A 19,430-nucleotide genomic window follows, 5' to 3' on the forward strand; every position below is an offset into this window, starting at 1 on the left:
TGTTTCAGGAGAGCGGCCACTTTTTCTTTTGACAGCTGTACAAACTCTCTAAGATCATAGTCTTCGTTTTCTTAGTTACCTTGTCGTTCGATAGGACGGGGTTCAGAAAGACTGCTTCCCAAACCTATTTTATTCAGAATATCTTCGTAGCTCATGCCTGCTTTTGCTAGTGACACTCCCAGATACTTCAAGGTTTTACAGTTTTCATGGTTTCACTTCCAATTTCAAGGTCGTCTTCATCTGCTACCACAAGGTACTAGGTTTTCTGTTATATTAATGACCAGCCTCCATTTATCATATTTGTTTTTCAGTTTCCTCAACATATGACTGGCATAAAATCCATCTTCAACTGACTTATAAGACAATTATGGTCTAATCACAGTCTAGTACGAGTATATACAGTCACGAAGCTCAATACGTAGTAAATATGCATCCATAGAGAGTTGCTAACCATTAGAATCGCTAATATCGCCTCATTACAGACAACGCGAAATAGTACCGGCACAGTCTATTGTTCCTAGCACCCTCACAACTCAAATTTCGTGACAGTATATACTAGACTGTGATATAATATAGTACATAAATTGATATACTCATTTTTCAACCTTTCTTTTTCAGGATTTCAGAACTTGTTTAGACAGATTTCTAAACAGAGTCGGAGGAAGTGAACATCTCTGACTTTTGTCACCGTCAATGAGTACTTGCTGTAGGAATTTGCCAGCTCAAGTCAATCCTTGCTCATAGGTACACAGTTCGCTTCCCCCCGCGGCTTTAAGAGAAGTAGCAAGGGTCTTCTATAGCAGGGATGTGTACACAGTGTCAAACCAAAAGATGCCTAACCAAACTTCCAATTAGATTCATTCGTCTCGTGTGTGACAAAACTGGAACAATGTAAGAAAAAGGATATTATTTCCTTTTAACAATCAATCACTTAATCGCTCCCGCTTTCCTAAATTACGTAAGTTTGCTGCAGAGATCATTCCAATATTTGGAAGCATATACAGAAGTGAACAGGTTTCCTTTTTTTTAGAATAAAACTAAACAGACAAGCCGTTTTAAAGGCAATCAACTCACATCCATAAAGAAACTTGCTAAAAGTATTAAATCCAATATCTACATCATTATTGCGCACAAACGGCACTCTCCTGAAGCAATAAACACTTTAAGTGTTCGATAATGTCCATCATTTATAGCTAAAAACCTCACTAACGCACTCCTGAATTAATTAATTTAATTTGTGCCCTAAATTAATTTGTTTTAAGTAGTAATTCATAAGAATTAGCGATGTTATTCACAATAAGTTGTACAAGTAATGACAATGACTATAGATACGTCAGTTTGTGCGTTACCATTTTCATCGATTTTATTATAACGTTTTATTGTTCAGAAGAAAAGGTAATATGATTTTTCTACGATAGTGCTTAAAGTTGCATTTTACTCACTTATCGCTGCGTAAAGTGAGCCTTTAAAACACTAATGCGTAAAAAGTAAGTAATCACTTTACGTACTGCTCTTCATTTTACGCACTGCCAAAGAAAGTGCAATATTAAATGTACTTACAAACTTCATTCAATCTTTCATGACGTAAATATTATATGTAACACAATAAGTAACAAATATATAATTCATATTTACATTTTAGCCCGTAGCATCCTATAGTACTCATTACAACAAAATGTACGAGTAGCTTTCAACTTATCCTAACCGCTTTGTTGATTGTATGGCCGGTTTAGACTTCCATGATATTGTGATCAGGAATGAAACAGGTTGTAATTCCAAGGATACTTATTTGTTAATGGTTCTAAGTTTAGACGGCCGTAAAATCGTGATCTTAAAATCTCTCCAATTTTGAATATTTGTTTAATGTAAATTTGTGCTATCGTAGAAAAAACATTCTATGATACACATTCGTAAAGTTATCTTTTTGGCACGCATGTAAAGTTTGTGGCACGAGGCGAAGCCAAAAAGAGAGCCTTTACGAACTTTTATCGTAAGTAACTATTATTTTTGTAACTATTGCACAAAGATGAAATCTCTTTTCGCTGTTGTTCATATAGGCATCGCGGCTTCCTATACGTTCACTGTACTGACAAGACCGGTAGACTATCAGATCACAATATTATGCGAACAATCTAGAAGTCTTGGTAAAAGTTAAAGTTGCCGCATCTGGGAAAGTGTCCACAGAGTTCTCAAAAGGACAACAAATTCTGTTTTTTCTATTTGTGACCCGTTGCGCGAAAAGGGACCTAAAGTCGTGAAGAAAAATTTTACAGGAGAACAAAATAACTAATTTGCGGTGTAAAAACTGCATTTCTATGTTTTGACATCTTGCGCTACCTGTAGGCCTTTTTTACATAATAAACTAGGACATAGTTTTACACACTGCTTCTTAAATACCTAAATCTTTCTTATGGTTGCTAAGAAAATAAATGAAAACTTTAATTTGCATTTTTCTCGAAAAGTACATAATGTAATATCAACATTCAATAAGTAATATATTAAAAACATGGGTGCTATTCATAGACATTTCGCAGCACGCGCTACGAGCGTACTAAGCTAGCCCCGGCTATCCATTGGTTACTAGTACAGAATTCAAATCATATCCTATCGCTAACAGTGGTTTATTAATACGAAAAACGCCGATAAACCACCGAAAGCCCGCGCTAAAAAGTCTATGAATACGGCCCTATAGCACCTAGAACCATGAATTTTGTTTTAAAATGCTCAGTATTTCATCCTCTTTTTGAAACCACAAAAAGCAAAAACAAAAAAAATGAAAAATCCGACTTTAGGTCCCTTTTCCTACAACTAGTCACATTTTACTTATTGGTCTCTGTGAACAGGACGACTTCTTCGGCCAGCGGATAAAGGAAAATTAATGTAGTCGGCATTATGCATAAAGACAATAGCCCATATATTACCACAATGATATAGGGAGTTCGACAAAAAATGTAGACAAAATATACCGTAGGGAACCATGAAAAACAAAATAACATGATTAAAACTGTCTGCAGCCTTTCTTCTGGGAGGCGCGGCGAGTAACTAAGCAACACGCGGAAACACTGTGTGGTGCAGACGTATCGTTTCAAAGGATACCGGCTGAAGAAATGAAGACTTAATATGAAGAGCTCGAATGAATTGCCGCAAATGATGCACGCTGGGAACTCGAGTAACAATTGAACTTTATTTAATATATTATAAAAAGTTTTGAATTTATTATATTTCGGAAAACTTATTATGTTTTCTCGTGTTAAATTTACATTACCTCGTTAACATGTTTCAGCCTGTTACCGGCCATCTTCAGAGCTGGTTCTTGCCGGTCTTGGCGCCTTTTGTTTGCGTTTCCTGTGGGGGTGTGTTTATGTAGTATAATGTGGCGTCAAAGAGTGTGTGTGTTCTGAAATTGAGTTGTGTGTTGAGAATTTCATTTGGATGTGTTATTGTTTGTCTATATATTTCGTACTGTTCTAGTGTGTTTAGTTTGTAGCTTTTTGGTTGAATGTGTAGAATTTCCATGTCTGTGTTAATGTTTCTGTAGGTGTAGTTAGCATTTGTGATGTGTTCTGCATATGTGGAAGTGTTTTGTAGTTTTGTTATGGCTGTGATGTGTTCTTTGTAACGTGTTTGAAATGATCTGCCTGTTTGTTCTATATAGAAGTTGTTGCAAGTGTTGCATTTGAGTTTGTATACGTCTGTGTGGTTGTATTTGTTTGTTTGTTGAGATGCTTTTGTAGAGTATTATTTGTTTTGTATGCGATGTTGTAATTTAATTTCTTGTATGAGGTTTAACACGAGAAAGACACATAATGCGTTTTCCGAAGTGATATAGTGTTAAAAGTTGTGTAATCAAGATGCATTATTATATTTTTTTTACATTTATGACATAAATTAAGTAATTTTACGCGTAAATACGCATATATTACGCGTCGTGTAGAATTTTGTTTTACTCCTAACTTCCCAATTCTTGGCGCAGGTATTTTACTTTCCATCATTATGACTTAGAAATATTCCGCAACTAAAGGTATAAATAATTTTGCATACAGTTTATAGCCGCGTCGCTGTTATTTCCGGCAGCGAATCACGTTGCATCTCATCATTCGCCGCTGATGACGTTATGCACTTCCATTGCTGCCATATTTAGTAAACAGCTGTTAATTAGTATACTAACCTGCTCGGCGGCAAGCAGATATAGAATGTGCAACAACGCGGCCAAATTAAGACATAAACAAAGAGGAGGTGCCACGCCGGAAATAACAGCGACGCGGCTATAATTACTAATTTCTCTTACGCACGAAACAAAATACAAAATAATAATAATTAGAATCGATTTCGAGTTAATTACCAGTTTGTGTTTCTGATTTCAAATAAGAACTTACTACTTTTTACTAAACTATGATTGTATTTATCATATACATCATTCCCGAATAAATTGCTTCATATATACTGAATATGAACAAATTTCAGCAACTACTTCAGAAAAAAATAGCTGTACACAGATATATAACATGTTCAAAACTATTTTTTGGTATGTGATGCTGAAAATGTGAATTTTAGAAAAAAAAATTCTGTTTAGCCTATATTTAGTAGGAATGAAAATTAAAATGGAAATTGCATTAAAAAAGAAAATATGGTGTATGCAACATCACTAACACAGAAAAAGAAGTAGCCACTGGAAGAGGGTATATTAAAACTGCACTTATCTCTCTGTTAACAGATATGGGCTGCTTGGTGCCAGTGGGTGTGGTAAGACAACACTCCTCAGTTGTATTGTGGGTCGACGGCGTCTCAATTCTGGTGATATTTGGGTGCTGGGTGGCAGACCAGGCTCTAAAGGGAGTGGTGTACCTGGCCCCAGGATAGGATATATGCCTCAGGTATAATATTACATCTTTGTAAAATTAAATTAAGTATGGAATCCCGTTACTTTTCTTGGTCTGAATAGATACAAATTAATATCATATAAAATACAGAGTGGAAGGGAACCTATTACATTCATTCACAGATGTAATACATGAAGTCAATGCAAACAAGTTTTGTCAAATAAGTTTTTTGATACGTCCAATAGTTTTGAGAATACGAAATACAACATCTTGCAACGCTGCAAAGAGTACCGGTGTTCCTTAAGGTCATTGCTCAACTGCGAGGGTGAGTGTAACTCCACTCTGCAAGACTTGCGAGAGGAGAATGTAAATAAAAACGTCTCATTAGGTACGTTTCGATCAAGTTACTTAACTTAACATTACTGTAAACTTAATTTCTTTACCAAATTTATTTTTAATTTATTCAAAGATAGAAACTTAAACGGAGATTGAGTTACAAAATGTGTATTCGTAACAATGTTATTTTGATTTTACATCAAATGTAAAGGAATTTTTAGGAAATAGTTTTGTTTTATAAGGATATACATTCTTTACAATTTTGTAATTATGTAAACAGCAAAGAAATCAACAGATATTATGATGTTAAATAAGTTTTATGGTATTAAATTTAGAGTTAAAGCTGTTATAACGTTATAAAGAATACAATTTGTGTAATTAATTCATTGAATACTTTACGTTTTGATCTACAGTAATTTAATCGAACTGTATCTGATGAGACGTTTTTGATTACATTCTCCTCTCTCAAGACTTGCGGAGTGGATGGAGTTACACACACCACCACTGCGGAGCAATGACCTCAAGTACTGTTTGCAGCGTTGCAACACGTTATATTTCGCATTCTCAAAACTATTGAACGTATCAGAAAACTTATTTAACAAAAGTTGTTGGCATTGACTTTATGATCTATTACTTCAGTGAATTAATGTAATAGGTTCCTTTCACTATATATTTTGTCACATATTTTTAGATGAATTTCTCATTTCAGAATAGTTCTTGAATAGCATTCTACTTATTTCTTTAGTGTCTGTTAATTAAACTTGTTCGATTGATTAAATGCAACTGATAAAATCGTTTTCTCTTCCTTGTAACTCCAATTTTATTGTCCTCCTTTTATAAAGTTACGGTACCACAAGTCCATATTTAGCAAGACATGTCCACATTTTTAAGGTCTATTCGGACATTCTTATTCATTTATGAAAATTTGTTAATTGTTCCTAATTTTATGAAAATATCTGATTTTTAATAAATACATTTCAAAACGTAATTCTGAAATGCAAATAAAACTTCAGTGTTTCGTCCGAACGTTTTATTCAAAGACTGCACTGACTTCAACAGTAGGCCTATTTTTGAACTTCAGAAACACTTTCGCATGTTAACAATTTACGTAGAAATAACCCTTGACAGACTTTCCAGAGATAAAACTACAGTGACTTTCAAAGTTAGGGTTAAGTACTTTTGACTCCCTGCCACCCGATTAATCTTCCAAATGCCATTGCCCCAATCTACATTTTTAATCTGATAATTTTATTATCGTAAGAAAACAGTGAACCTTACAAAATTATTTTTCCGAATGTAATCAAAGTCTCAGAATTTGGTAGTTATCCGTCAGCAAGTGAATGGTAAGCGAAGCAATTTTTCTAATTACATGTAAGACTTGGTAGAAATAGCTTGGCATTTTTATACATGCTTCTAGGCCTATATACATAAAAATACTGTAAACTAAATGAAGGTTTATTTGATTTTCTTTTGTTATACAGATAGGCCTAACTCTTTAGTACAAGCTTATACAGTATAAGGAGTAATGACAATTTTTCAGCTTAAAGTAGTAGTCCTTTTAATCTTACAAAAAAATAATAAAATATAAGAATTATAGAAAAACTGCTTTTCATGTCGAATCAATTTATCCTGTTTTTCACTCATGAGTATCTGGTAGTTATCCATCTAATTCTGGCATTCTTCTTTTACTCTTTTCCCTCTTCTTGTTCTCCTCACCCCTCCATCTTGTTCTCCTACTTCTGCTACTTCCTCTTTCTGTTCTCTTTTCCTCTTGCCTACTAATGTTTTCTTCCTGATTTCTGTCCCCTTTATTATTTTTCCTCCGCCTCCACTTTATTTGCGTAAAATCCTTCCTTTATCTTTCTTCAAAAATCAGATTCAATCCTGCTTCGTTTCCCGTTTCTTCCTAGTTTCTTTGCATTTCAACGGTAGTACTTCACTATAACCTAAAGTCTGAGAAGATACATTCACTTTTGCGACTAGAAGTCAACTGTAACAATGTATGTATATATGATAACTAGAGACCGGAATCTTAACCACTACTCTTTGAAGTTGAGTACGGAGGTTTTGCAATGAGCCAAATGACTTGACGAAGAGTAGTGGCGCGTGGTGCTGTACGATTAAAACAAACTACTCCCGCATCAAGGACGGGGCTGTATTGTGTGTTACAAAATAATAAAATAGTATTTGCTGTAAACTTTTAGCTTAAAATGTTACTGTTTCACAGACACTACTTTTAACATGTTTAAGCCTATATTACAACTATCTGTGATGTAAATTTTTAACTTAAAATGTACTGTATCAGAGGCACATGTTTAGGCTTATATCACAACAATTTTTATGTAAATTTTTAATTTAAAACGCTACTGTTTCACAGGTACCGCTCTGAATGCAATGTTTAATCCCATATTACGATAATCTGTGTTGTAAAATTTTAACTTAAAATGTTACTGTTTCGTAGGCATTACTCTCAATGAAATGTTTAAGCCTATATTACAACAATCTTTGATATAAAATTTTAACTTAAAATGTTACTGTATCACAGGCACTACTCTTAACATGTTTAAGCTTATATTACATGTTTAAGCTTATTACAACAATCTTTGATGTAAAATTTTAATTTAAAATGCTACTGTTTCATAGATACCACTCTTATGGCCGGTTTGTCCAAGTATTGTTAGAACACTTAACGACTGTTAAACCTTCAACATACAGTTTTTTCATGTGTCTAACACCAGTTTGGCTTAACTGATTGTTAACTTTAAATGAAGGATTTCAGGCCGTTAACTCATTTAACAAATAGTTAAACATGGCGGATAACACCACAGCTGTTCAGACAAAAGTTGTGAAAATAATATGTTATGTTTCTCTTTGAGGAATGTTTAGAGTAAGGGCCGGTTTCACCAAGCTTCAATAAATCAGTCCAAATGAAACATTAACTAGTACTGAACATTAAAATATTTACACGAGTACGTTTATATGTGCGCTGTCTCCGTAGACTTCAAGCCGAGCAGCTATATGTGCCTCGTCGCGCTGGTTACGTCATGGCTCTCCGATGGAGCAGTCAGTAGTGAGTTGGCTTGCCATCCCTTAGGCCCGTGTTCGATTCTCGGCAATAACATTTTTTATTAAGGTAACTAATTTTTTACATGTTACCTTTCTTCATTTTTTTTTAATTTTCTGTAGTGGAACGAATTATTTCGCAACTCTGACTCCGCTAGGAGAATTTAAAAAACTCTTTGGAGATCAATTTTCTTCCCGAAATAAAACAAAGATAAACAAACAAATTAAAGAAAAATAAAAGAAATACACATGTGGATCTAATACATTGTCCACACGCCACCGGCGTCTATCACTGCCTGGCATCTTCGGGGCACTGAGTCCACCAGATCGCGGAAATAGTTCTGGTCCTTAGCGAAATCTTCCCAGGTAGCCAGAACTTGATCCCAGAACTGATCTGGATTTTGAGGTGGGATGTCTCGATATTTGTCAATCCTCCTCTTTTTCATGCTTTTCCGTGAACCGTCTTTTAACGTTTATGGCGGTGTGCGCGGGGTGATTATCCTGCTTGAAAATTAAATTTCCATCGGAAAGAAAACGATTATAAATTCCAAGAATCCAGCTTCTGTTTTAAAGCCAGTCCAAACATATCTTATCGCTAGCTATAATATAATTCTAATAAATGAAAGTTAATATACCAATTAAGTTTTGTTATGTTTGAATGCAAATTATGTATTAATTTACTAATATTTCTTAGGTACCGGTGTGTAGTTATAATAATCACTTTCATGTCTTAAAATAAAACTCAGTTGTATATTATCTAGTTGACTAGTTTCAACTTTGTCTCTGCCGTTTTTATGATATTCTAACCTATGATCAGTTTCTTCTAAAATTTTGAGTACCGGTACCACGATCTTCGTGACGCGGTATCTTTTGTGAATTTTTATGTCATTCAAATTTTCAAAATGATCGGTTTTTAAATGGTTAACATTATCTCCATTTGACTCTTAATTTTCGAGCAGTTCCAGATATAACAATTCTGCGTCGAAACGTTCCGCCATTTTATATTGCAACTAATGAATAATTAAAAATTTAAAGACGGAAATTTCTATCACTAAATTTAATTATAGTTTTACTGGTTAGTTAGGCTAAAAATGCTTGGTGAGATATAAAAATGATTTAATGAACCAGTAAACCGGCCATAAGACTGGTAATATATAATTTAAAATATATTTTGGAATATTAATATAGGGAAGATAATCTTTATAAGTCAACTGATTATTATACTGACGCTTATTTCGATGCTGAGCTATTATCCATTTAATATTGAGGAAATGTGCGATCTCAACGTGGCAAGAAATTGAAGTCATATTTGAATATCCTACAAACAGAAATAGGCCACTTGTTCCAATTCACCAGCTACTATTAACTCTAGATTCTATGTTACTGGTTCTTCAACTATAGCCGATGTCAATAGTACTTCAAAATACGCAGTGAGTAAATAATAAAATGTTTCAGCAGCAATTGCTTCTTTAGGACGAAATTACATATAATTTATACATGGACCTGAATTAGAGAATTTTATATGATACGGAATTCTCCTCGGGGTTTTGTGTACAGTTGACTACACACACATTCGTGTAATTATTGTCACCTGGTGGTCAATAATGCTGAGATTTTTCTTAACAGAAATTCATATTTAGCATTATAAAATATAACCATACTTATAATTATTATTATTATTATTATTATTATTATTATTATTACTATTATTATTATTATTATTCAATAGTAGTCAATGCAACTTTCATTTATCAACTCTCTGTATTGTATGAATCATGGCTACTGTAACAGGTTGCGATTTTACACATGTTTCATGACTTACTCTACAGTACAGAATTTAAATAATAATATCAGCCAATAAGAAGTTGTCTTATATATGCAAAATCATTACCAACTGCTGTTGAGTAGTTAGAATAGTATTAACGACAGTTAAAGTCAAGTGTTGGTTATTTTAAACAAAATTATGTTGGAAAAATGGAAAACATCTTAACAAAACGTTAAAAATAAACCAGCTGTTAATTCAACATTTGTTAAGCCAAATTAAACATTAATTGGAAAAACTGGCCATTAATATTATGTTTAACTGTAACACAGGTACTATCCTGAATGAAATGTTTAAACTTATATTACAATAATTTCTGCTGTAAAATTTAACTTCATAAACGTTGCTAAACGGAAGTATAATGTACTTGTTTAGGAGGAAGGAATCTGTAGTGTGCGTTACTTGTGTTTGTGAGCAGGGTGTCTACTGAAGGACACGTGACGTAATGTACAGTTGTCAAAAAAAAAAAAAAGTGGCCGCAATCGTGAACAGCGAATATTTTCAAAGTCCACTTCGGGTCGCGGCGATGTTACACGATGCATGTGCTTGTACAAGCAGTTCCGGAACTATGAAAGTATTTCATATCTGCGCCTCGTAGACCAGCGGTAGAATGCTTGTTTAATGATTCAAAGGTTGTGGGTTCAGGCCTTCAAGTTTTCATTTTATTTTTTTAATCGTTCTTTAGCGATGTAAATTATATTCAAATTATCATTTATATCCAGTTATCGTTCTTTATGGATATCACGTTATTTATATTTTGTTATCGTTCTTTAGAGATATGAATAAAATTCAAGTCATCATTTGTATTCTGTTATCGTTTTATAACGATATGAATAATAATAATTATTATTGTATCTCCAATGGGGGTTAGCCCTATTTTACATATGTACTGTATGTTAGGGCTATAGTTTTATACACTAAAAAGATAAGCATAAAGAGAAATGGAAAAGAAAATTAAATTAGCTTACGCGATGTAAACAAAACATAAACAATCCGTAAATTAGGCATTGCGATTGCAAAACAAATATCAGTTATCAATTTGAAACATACAAAAACATTAACAACACACATACGTAACACTTCTATAACACAAATATGCAGCTTTCCGTACCATACATCATAAATTAATACACAATAGTCACACAAATACAATCAAACTATAATTACGACATTGCGACGACATCAAGTATCCCATAACTAACTCACATACATAACAAAGCAAGAATCCGTTGCAAAACATACACTTCAACATAGTAACCACACTTTTAAAAGTTACAAATTTGGCTCCAAGAAGAATTAATAGGACACTATTACTAATTACTATTCTTCTACAATTTCTTAAATACATCTGTAATAAATCTGTGAAATTCCGATATGAATAATATTCACGTTTTTTATATTGTTGTCGTTCTTTAGCAATATAAATAATATTCAAGTTATCATTTATATTCTGTTTTCCTTCATTAGCATTATAAAATAATATTCAAGTTATTTATATTGTTATTGTTCTTTCGCAATATAAATAACTGTATTTTATGTAAGTAATTATTATAACACACATAACCATCTTTCTTTGTAAAATAGGTTATTTTATTTAAATAATTAAATACGTATTATATAATATCTTATATTAATTAAACAAACCGATATTTATCATTTATATTCTGTTATCGTTCTTTAGCGATACTGTATAAATAATATTCAATTTATTTATATTTTAATCGTTCTTTAGCGATATAAATAACATAAATTTTATATTAGGTTTGGAAAAATCCAGTTGCATAATACTGGTATTAGTTTTTCTTTTTGTATTATTACATTATACTATCTTGAACCACAATAACATGAAAAGGAGTAACAAGGAATTGAACCTGAGACGTTGACATCTAAATTCCGACGTTCGTCCGCTGACTACGAGGGCAAAAGTGCGGAAACATTTTCGGGAAAATTGGCCCAATCACACTCTAAGATTTTCTGGTGATTCGTAGAAGCTAGTCCAGGATGCGGGGGGCAAAGGCTAATTGAGATTTTCCGGTCTCTGATCGGGTCAAACATCCTGACAGAATTAATATTTAACCCTTGCCATGACTTTCGGTGAAGTCCGGAGGGCCCAATTAGTCAAATCCACTCTCCTCATCTCGACGCTTGGGCCCCCTGGAATTTAATAAGATGCGAAAGAGATAGTGGTGTGCGGAAAGCAACGGGATGTTACCGCATTTAGACCTATCCTTCCCAAGAAAAACTGCAAACATGAACAAAGGAAGCTTTTAATAGAAGAAGAAGGATCTTCTGCGGACCTCTGGAAAAAGAACTAAGGAAGAGACTAGTGAAGTGCTTTGTGTGGAGTGTGGCATTGTATGGGGAAGGAACATGGACATTACGACGAAATGAAGAGAAACGAATTGAAGCATTTGAAATGTGGATGTGGAGAAGAACGGTGCGTGTGAAGTGGACAGACAGAATAAGAAATAAAATTGTGTTTGAAAAAGTGAGTGAAGGAAGAATGATGCTGAAACTGATTAGAAAGAGAAAAAGGAATTGGTTGGGTCTCTGGTTGAAAAGAATAATAGACGACATTAGGGTATGTGGATCATATGCGGAGACTAAGAGGAAGGCAGAAAATAGGAAAGATTGGAGATTGCTGGGTTTGCAATGAAAGACCTGCCCATGGACAGAACACTTATGTATGTATGTTCAGAATGCCTGGAATATCGTGTCTAAGAACAGTCGCTATTTGCAAAGACTAGTCAATTCCATGCCCATTCGACTGCAAGATGATCGAGATAAGAGGAAGATAGACTAAATATTGAATTGTGGCTTTTTGTTTTGTTTTTTGAACGCTTAATTGTTTGAATGTTTTAAGGCCGACGCCAGTAAATTTGTTATGTTTATGCCACGAAAGATATTTTTATTGAGAATAAAATCTTTTTTCTTTCCATTTGCAGCCACAATATCATAATGATAAAGTCATGGCATAATATATTAATGAACCTGATGTTAATTACTAAAATAATCGTAAAAGAGAAAGGAGCCATTATGTATAGTTTGTCTCTCTCAAAAACAGAACAAAAAAGAACATAAATGCACGAGGTTGTAGTCGAACGCAGGACCTCATGAATAAGAGGCCTGAACGCTACCATTACGCTATCGAATCACAGAGAGAATACTTCAATTATAACTGTAGATATCAGGCAACGTGGTCCAACAACATGTAACATCGCCTGTCTCCGAATTGTAGCGAAGATAGCCGTAGGGAACTTTGTTTCAGGAGAGGGGCCACTTTTTCTTTTGACAGCTGTACACCCCGTGCACATACTCATTCCAATGTTGTGGGTCTAAGAAAATGGTCTTTAATGATAACACATCAATCAAAATACAGATTAAATGTACCTGTAATGGACTATGTTAACAATAAAAGGTACCGGTAAGGCTGGTATTTAAAGACGAATGTTTTTTACATGCAGGCCTACTTAAAACCAAACGTGAATGTATTTTTCGTTTTTTTTAGTAGGATATTTTACGACGCTTTATCAACATCTTAGGTTATTTAGCGTCTGAATGAGATGAAGGTGATAATGCCGGTGAAATGAGTCCGGGGTCCAGCACCGAAAGTTACCCAGCATTTTTTTTCGTTTTACAGGATATATCACTTTATGTTGAGTTTAGTATACGAGAAACATTTTTTTACTTTGGATGGATAAATGGAATGAAGACTGAAGAAATTGACGAGAAAGTGGAGTTTTTCTGCAAGTTTCTTCAACTTCCACCAAGGAGCCGTTTCGTCAAAAACCTCAGGTGAGATCCAAATGTACGTTTTAATGTATTTTATTACGAGGAAAGGATGGCTAAATGTGAATATTTCCCTAATTGGTGCACAACTTTAATTTTTAGTGTGTACAAATATCATTGCTGCAACTATTTAAATATGAGATTAATTTTTAAAAAAATTTCGAGCGCAAATTTTGAAAAAATAAAATACTAGTATACAGAGTAATTCAGCCATTTTGAAGATGAATTCAAGTTTTCTGTGACACTTTACAATGTTATTTATGTACGAAGTCGCCGAGAAGTGGACATAACTCCTTTATTATCGACATTGTGATCATTATGATTGAATATTGGATATGAACACTTATCTGATCTTTAAAAGGGTCCAGAACATCTATAGGGTACGGTCATTGTTTTAATATTGCTGAATTCTGTGCCATGTCCTGGCTTGTGCTTTGCCAAGATAATTCAAGAGTCACGTGCTTGCATGAAGGCATCTTCCACAAATGCTCGTAACTCTTCTATTGTGCGATACCGGTTATTACTCGCACTGCATGGTTCAAATGTTACTAACACGCCAACACAAATCTTCGCGAAATTAAGGGAAGTACGTCCACTTCTCGACCATACTGTGCGTAGTTAATGAATGTAAATACTTAATATATCGGTAAAGTGAAGTAAATCTTAAAAGGTCCCCGATACTTGTCTACAGCCTACAGACTTATTTCAGGGAGGTATATCTGAATCGAAAGACAAAGTATATGATTATGTCTCATGGTGAGAATATTGTACGAAATGGAAATATAAAAATTGGAAATTTATCCTTTGAAGAGGTGGAAAAATTCAAATACCTAGGAGCAACAGTAACAAATATAAATGATACTCGGGAGGAAATTAAACACAGAATAAATACGGAAAATGCCTGTTATTATTCGGTTGAGAAGCTTTTGTCATATAGTCTGTTGTCAAAAAATCTGAAAGTTAGAATTTATAAAACAGTTATATTACCAGTTGTTCTTTATGGTTGTGAAACTTGAACTCTCACTTTGAAAGAAGAACATAGGTTAAGGGTGTTTGAGAATGAGGTTCTTAGGAAAATATTTGGGGCTAAGAGGGATGAAGTTACAGGAGAATGGAGAAAGTTACACAACACAGAACTGCACGCATTGTATTCTTCATCTGACATAATTAGGAACATTAAATCCAGACGTTTGAGAAGAGCAGGGCATGTAGCACGTATGGGCGAATCCAGAAATGCATATAGAGTGTTAGTTGGGAGGCCGGAGGGAAAAAGACCTTTGGGGAGGCCGAGACGTAGATGGGAGGATACTATTGGAATGGATTTTGGGGAGGTTGAATATGATGAATTTAAGTCAGTCTGGTGTGGTATAAGGTACAATGGCAACGTTTTATGTCCACACTTATTTCCAGCACTCTTAATAACACGTTAGTCCACCGAGTAGACTTTTTTCAAGTCGTATTTCGAGTCCCATACAAGTTGCTTTATTTTCTTCATGCTTGGAATAACTCCTCTCCTGTTGTATTTCCTTCGAGTGCAATGATATCGAGCAAATATTCTTATACAGAGAGATCCACCGTAACTCCGCGGGTGAACATTACCAAGTCTACTGTATCAATATCTGTTTCCACCTAAAACGAGAGATTAGACCCCTGTTTATGCATATTTTATTTCATTTCTCGTTCAGCTAGTGTTTCAATATCCCTTATCCTCCTTTGTATTGTCTGTGTGGATAATTTCATACTGTTAAAAACGTCAGATTATTCGGGACAAATAATGTTAGCAACTTTAGTCAGACACGTTTTAATGAACTCTCCTTCATTATAGCACTTTAATGATTTTGAGATTTGCGAAGCAATAACATAACTTCCATGGAGTTCCCTTTGACTCTTAGCTTGTTTCATCATATTTTAGTATCGGAACTGTTATTTGAATTTAGTTTTCTTTTTTAATGTTTTAATTGCTTCACCCCATCCAGCCCTACGAAGAAAAACTTATGTTTATACTTATTTTCTACTGTATACATTTTCGTTTACAATTACATTGATATGTCCATGCTTACCTATAATTTCGTGATAACCTTATGACGTGTCGTAATGTCGCTAGATGTTCGATTTACAAGCACCTATTAGAATTTTAGAACACAAGAGGCATCTGCATTGTCACCATGTGCACAACAAATACTGTTCCTCCCATTGTTCCTTAAACACACGTTTCCGAGCAGACGTTGAAGGTTTTGAGACAGAAGCAATCTAAATGTAATCAGGTAACCTGCCACTGATAGATGCCTGTGTACAGACCGATTATGTAGTCTTGACAGCTCAACGACGCGAAAGAGGGGAAGTAATTGGAGGAGTGGGGAGAGTTCCGGAGCAGAGATAAGGGTGAGCGGTCGGTAAAGACAAGCGAATGAATAACCCAAACATCCCTTGGCGTAACTAAATGGACTCGCCTGTCCCACGCGCACATCTCCGGCGACTGTCAGGATTAAATAATCGTACTGTACTGAAGTTGTAGAGAAGTTGGACGTGAGGGAGGGGGTGAAGCAAAGACAGTTTACTACGCTGCCCCTGCGACGTCACTATTGCTAATGATCACGATGCCATTTTTGCCGATCTAAGACCATTGACAGGATACTTGTGAAATCATCATAAATGAAACAGACACAGAAAACCAGCTTATTCTTTTCAGAATTAATAAACAAATGTAAAACATTAAAGGGCTAACTTACAGTGAAAATAACTGCAAGAAGATTTCCAAATAAATTATAAAACTATAGAACGAGGATTCGAAAGGCATTAGCAGTTCCATAGAGATGTGGAGGAATTGCCTTTAATATTGAGACAGAATTGCTCTAAGTCTACTCCACTGTTTTATGATAAAGTGTCAAAACTATGGTGTTCACATACTGTCTTTGATTTCAGATTCTCCTTTGGCTGCTATTAACACTCTACATCAGACTATTCTCTGCTGTGCTATATAATTTTGTTCATATTGCAGTGGTGGACAGCAGAGGCGGGTCTCGCTTGCTGCGGCAATGATTCACACGCCAGAATTGCTCATCTTGGACGAACCAACAGTTGGAGTCGATCCGGTTCTGAGACAGAAGCAAGTAGAATATTATTATTTTACAACATTATGTTCCTTAAGAAAATACGAATGGCTGCTGTAATCATAATGAATGAACGGAGCTTTGGCATTGCAAAGCAGTTTCGTTGCAGTTTAGAAATAACATATAATGCCAACTTCAGCTGTTGTATGTGAAGTTTCTATCACATTATTCAAAACTCCCCCCTCTCCGCAGACTTAAGATGTGCAAAAAATCAATATCAAGATTCTCTTTTTAGAATTAATGTACACGTTTTCAGCATCTTAAGTATCGAAAAAATTGTTTTTGATATAGCTTCTGTTAATGTATGTCAAATTAATTGCATCTACTTAAACCGTACAATCTAGAGTATAATTGAAATCAGATAATGTCTTACTCATTATAAAAGAAGTGGCAGGGGATTTGAGGAAATTTCTATGATTGCGTGAAACGTGTACGAAAGAATTAGGGTAAAATTAGGATAAATAAATACAATTTGCTCTAAGATTTAGTATTTCTAATGAACGGAGTGAAATAAGATATGAATAACAGTCAATCATCCGATAATAATAATAATAATAATAATAATAATAATAATAATAATAATAATAATAATAATAATATTGAATGCCAATATGGTAGGCTACATAGTGTGCAAGATGTACAGAGTGAACCGTAATTAATGTCTTTAATTTCAGAGTGTTATTCTTTGAGATATTACAAACAAAATTGTTTAATAAAATTTTGCTCGTTTTTGTTTCCTTTTCGATATAAAAATTATTTTATATGAAATATTTCATAGCGTGTTTTTGGAAAGACCTTGATTTAATTCGCAATATGCTCAGAGACACCAATTTAAGAGAGCAGTGTATTATGATGACTATTACATTTTTACTACGTCATACTACTTTTGACCAATAAAACGTTACGAAAGGATGTCTTTCAACCAATCATGGCTGCTTATTACACAATTTTATCACATCCCTAGCATTTGTGTAATTTTATCACTTCCCTAGTATTTGTTTGTTTTTATCACTATTCTAGCATTTGTTTCTTTGGTTGCCAACATTTCAAACTGCAAATTCTTTACGGTACTATAAAACATGCTTTGCGATCGTCATTTGTTTCCCGCATAGATAGTCGACTGAAAATAACGGCTCCATTCAAACGTTTTGGTGGAGCTAACATTAGTGAAATAGAATTTTAGCAAGTCAATATCTATTTTATTTTATTAGAGTATTTTACTTCTTCTAATCTTTATATACTGTCCTCGTTTTTATCATCTCCCTATCATTTGTTTTTTTGTTTGCCAACATTTAAAATTGCAAATTCTTTACGGTATTATAAAACATGCTTATAATGCACGACGTACTACAGATTGTTTTCATCGATTGTTTCCAAATCCTTGGACTGGACGAAGAGGACCTGTACCTTGGCCGGCCCGTTCACCTGATTTGACCCTTTTAGATTTTTTTCTGTGGGTACAACTGAAAGACACTGTCTACAAGGAAATACCGATACAAGAGATGATATGAAAGAAAGGATTACTGCTGCCTGTGCTGAAATTCCTGCTGAAATGTTAGAACATGTGCAGCAATCTTTACATGGCAGACTGGAGGCGTGTGTTCAAGTATTGAGATATGTCAATGCACCAGTCAACATCACGCAATTGGCAATGAAGTATCGGATTCTTCCAAGGAATCAATTTTATTTTTAATACCCTACTCATATTTTGCGTCGTGATGACTGCTGCAAAACTTTACCCGTTTTAACTATGTTATTTTATGCTCGACCATGCCGAAATGTAGTAATTATACATCTGGTAGCAGTCCTTTAATGCATGTCAATAAAGTACACCTACTCATTAAAGTACAGGTCTTCAGCCAACGACAAGTCAGCTTTGTACCGTTATATCGATTATTCTCGGATATGCAATCGACAGACAATTAGCGAAAAGTCACGGAGGCTGGAAATCCAATACTGTCGCAGAAGGTTATGTTCTGTTACTATAATAATTAGCATTAATTGTAAATAATATTCAAATAAATTCAATTTGTCATCTCGTTTTTCAATTCTAAATCAATTTCCAGGTTATATCAGAGTAATGTTCATTCTTATTCTGTGCCAAGGTCAATGACATTCGGCCTCGGAAAAAATCAATACTTTCGCGTCTGCGCACATCTCACAATTCAGGTCAGTTCGCACATAACCATAAAAAGATCTAATTTTCAATACTTTCAAGTTAGAAATATGGTCGAGCATAAAAAGTCGTATGAAACTTGCCTATAATGGTAATTAAGACGCTCGTATGAAAATTATGAAACTACTTGCTTGCGCTCGTTTCATAAACAATCATACTTGCGTCTTAATTACTATCATTATAGGCTCGTTGCATAATGTACTATTATGCATCTACGCTGCGCATTATGTTCTTCTAGTCTTCCCTTTAATGTATGATTTTTGCATTTTAATTTTTGGATTCTGTTTGATGATTAATCACTACAACCACTACGC

General features: G+C 34.4%; 1 protein-coding gene across 2 annotated transcripts in view; it reads left to right on the forward strand.

The window, feature by feature from the left end:
- Positions 1–19,430, forward strand: part of LOC138709124 (ABC transporter G family member 20-like) — a 226,789-nt gene that overhangs the window by 130,472 nt on the left and 76,887 nt on the right. For both annotated transcript variants that reach the window (XM_069839660.1, XM_069839661.1), the window contains exons 3-5: positions 4,715–4,874; positions 13,682–13,836; positions 16,829–16,936. In XM_069839660.1, the coding sequence (XP_069695761.1) occupies positions 4,715–4,874; positions 13,682–13,836; positions 16,829–16,936 (423 nt within the window). The remainder of the gene's footprint in view (positions 1–4,714; positions 4,875–13,681; positions 13,837–16,828; positions 16,937–19,430) is intronic.

Source organism: Periplaneta americana, chromosome 11 (assembly GCF_040183065.1).
Source record: "Periplaneta americana isolate PAMFEO1 chromosome 11, P.americana_PAMFEO1_priV1, whole genome shotgun sequence".
Lineage (NCBI taxonomy): Eukaryota > Metazoa > Arthropoda > Insecta > Blattodea > Blattidae > Periplaneta > Periplaneta americana.